General features: G+C 32.8%; 1 protein-coding gene across 1 annotated transcript in view; it reads right to left on the bottom strand.

Moving 5' to 3' along the window:
* LOC103807021 (nipped-B-like protein) overlaps positions 1-2,737 on the bottom strand; it is a gene marked incomplete at its 3' end in the record, with an annotated part of 3,482 nt that extends 745 nt beyond the window's left edge. Inside the window, exons 1-2 of the mRNA XM_009079738.1 lie at positions 2,674-2,737; positions 699-864 (exon numbers count right to left, since the gene is read on the bottom strand). Coding sequence (XP_009077986.1) covers positions 699-864; positions 2,674-2,737 — 230 coding nt within the window. The remainder of the gene's footprint in view (positions 1-698; positions 865-2,673) is intronic.
* Between the last annotated feature and the right edge of the window lie 57 nt (positions 2,738-2,794).

Here is a 2,794-nt window from a genome sequence, read left to right as displayed (position 1 = left end):
TTGCAGCCCAACACTGAGAATCTTTTATTTTAAAAAGGGAAATCAGCATATCTTTGACATCACAGGATTTCCTTTGAACCATCAAAAACGTCATGGATTTCCTATAAAAGCATCCGTACTTTCACTTATTGATTGCATTGACAGCTTTTAAGAGCTACTTCCATTTGATCAAAATAATAGATTGGAACATGTAGGAAAAAGACAGGGCTATCAACATAAGACAATTCAAAGGACACCAGTGAAAAATTAAAAAAAACAAAATATATAAACAAAAAGATACTTGCTAGTTCAATTTTTAAAATATTTAAGTTCAATATCTAATCAGAAGTGACATAGATCTTGCATGGGTGTCTCAAAAAATTATCTTTTTGTGGAATACTGGGTATATAATTTGTTGATGGACATTATTAACAAAAGTGGAACACAAATCACTATTGTACAATCAATACCATACAGTTTGCACTCCTAACTAGCAAGAATGGAACAAGCAGCAGATCTATTAAAATAAAAGTAGCCATGCATAAGGACTGACTGAAACAACTGATTCTTATACAGCAGTAATTTGCTAAGCTAGCCTAATAAAAAATCTCACATGTTCTAATTTTCAGATTCTCACAAACACCCTTCTCAATTCAGTTCACTTTAATTTCAAGTAATAAGGATGGTGATCTTATATAGTTAAAGTTCAAAATACATACATGTGATCTGTTGACACCTGATTGAGACTGTGGATGAGCTGTGAAACCAGATTTTCATCCCTGCAAGCCAGAAGGCAGTTCACCTCTTCAGCTATTCGTCCATTGAAAAGCAGGCTTTTTGTTGTTGTAGCAGGCAAAGGTGATGGAAGAGGCAGCTGGTTCAAAACTGTTATCAGAAAACAGAAAGGAGTTCAGAATCATTTCATGCAACATGAGCATACAAAGACAGACACCTTCTTACTCCCTCATTTGATTAATAAAGAAAACCTGACAACTACATTTGAAATATAGGAAAGATTTCTGGATTTTTTTTAAATCATGAACACACACACACACACACACACACAAAGGCTGGACTCTGTTTTACACAAAATAATGCAGTCAAGTCCATAAGTTATATTCCTATATTACTGTAAACATTTAACTGTGCTAAGGCAAGTATTACAAATAAAAACATACTTTTAAACATTCCAGAATATTAAGTTATTTAATGTTATGGCAGTTATCTTCTGGAGCTGAAAGCATGGATAAAGGCAAGGAAGGAAATGTTTTCTATTCTGACCTTCAGATTTAATTGCTGTTCCCACTTTGTATGGTGAGGGTAGATTTAAAACACAAAAAAACCCCAAAACCCACCACCAAAAAACCTAAACAACCCACTTTCATGGATCCATGAAAACAAGCTGACTCTGACTTCACGTTCCCAGGCCAATTACATCAGAAATAGCTTCAGAATATTTTGAAATTTTTTTTTTAAAAAAAATAGGGAAGGGGGAGAATTCCAGTATTTTTCTCTCCTCACACAATGTATATTATTACTGCATTTATAAATAAACCGCAATTGGAAAAAAGTGTATAATATGTTAAAATAGCTAGTTTTCATTACTTGCATTAGATTACCTTGAATGTGCCTTGAAATTATCAAAAAGACATGAAGTGTTTCCCCCAAAAAATATGCTTGCTTTTCTTTTTACTATAGGCAATTAAATTCAATTGCTAGGTATATACTTTTAGTGTCTCTTGGAAAGTCTCCAAATTTCAACAGTATAATAATAAAAACAAGAGCTCAGAATAAGCATTTGGGTCACTGAGTCCAATTATCCTCAAACAGACAATGGAGCTATCACCTCCTGTTTACACTTTATAAAAAAGATGCATTTTGGTACCAACTTCTCTTATTGGAATAGTTATTTTAGGACTTCATTATAGTAATGATAAATTTCCTCTTAGTTTCCATTAGAATTTTTTTTTTGGCCAGATGATAACCATTTGGATTTGTGCTATCATCAGCTTTTAATGTAAACAGTTCTTTTTCTTTCCTTGCATTTTGTCTTCCTGACATATTTAGACAGTACCCACACCTTTTTGTAGGCTAAACAGCCAAGAAAGAAGTCTCATAGGTTCAAGCTGCTTATTTCCATTCTAGCAGACATTTTTGAGCCTATTAATTAGAGCAACGTTTTTGTACTTTTCCCAAAACTAAGGAACTAAGTATATTCAGCATGTTCCACAACTCTCTAGCTGAACATCAGGCTAATCACATCAGGTTAATCATCTCTCTCTCTCTCTCTGTCTCTCTCTCTCTCTCTCTCTCTCCAGTAAAGATGATGATATGTATGTTTTAGAGAAGTATTTTATCATTTATATGTTTTTCTTTATTTGTGGGATTCCCAGATATGTTACTGAATGATATTCTGAACAAACAATGAATTGCTTTATTTTATGTTTCGAGTTTACTTAAGGGCTTTTTTTAAATGACATTTAATTTCATGTTTAAATTAGCATATTTTGTTTGAAGTATTTTTAAAATTCTAGCAAGGGCAAAAAACATTTTAATATCAAATCTGATTTTTAACAGATTTTCTTTTAAGAACTTAAAAAATAAAACTATTTTTAGTATTTTGAAAATACAGGTATTTACCAAAGTGGTAGAAGGGAATATAGCAAAGACAAAAAAAAAAAGAAGAGTACTTACGGTCTGTAAGACTAGCAATCCCTGCAAGAGTAGTGATGGGAACATGAGGCATATCCCCATTCATCCTGAAGTTCTGGGATAGTAGCACCTACACAGATATTTTAGTTCGGGTACCAGCTAG

This window comes from Acanthisitta chloris, unplaced genomic scaffold, assembly GCF_000695815.1.
Source record: "Acanthisitta chloris isolate BGI_N310 unplaced genomic scaffold, ASM69581v1 scaffold11018, whole genome shotgun sequence".
In the NCBI taxonomy this organism is placed as follows: Eukaryota; Metazoa; Chordata; class Aves; order Passeriformes; family Acanthisittidae; genus Acanthisitta; species Acanthisitta chloris.
This window is presented reverse-complemented; position numbering and strand designations above follow the sequence as displayed.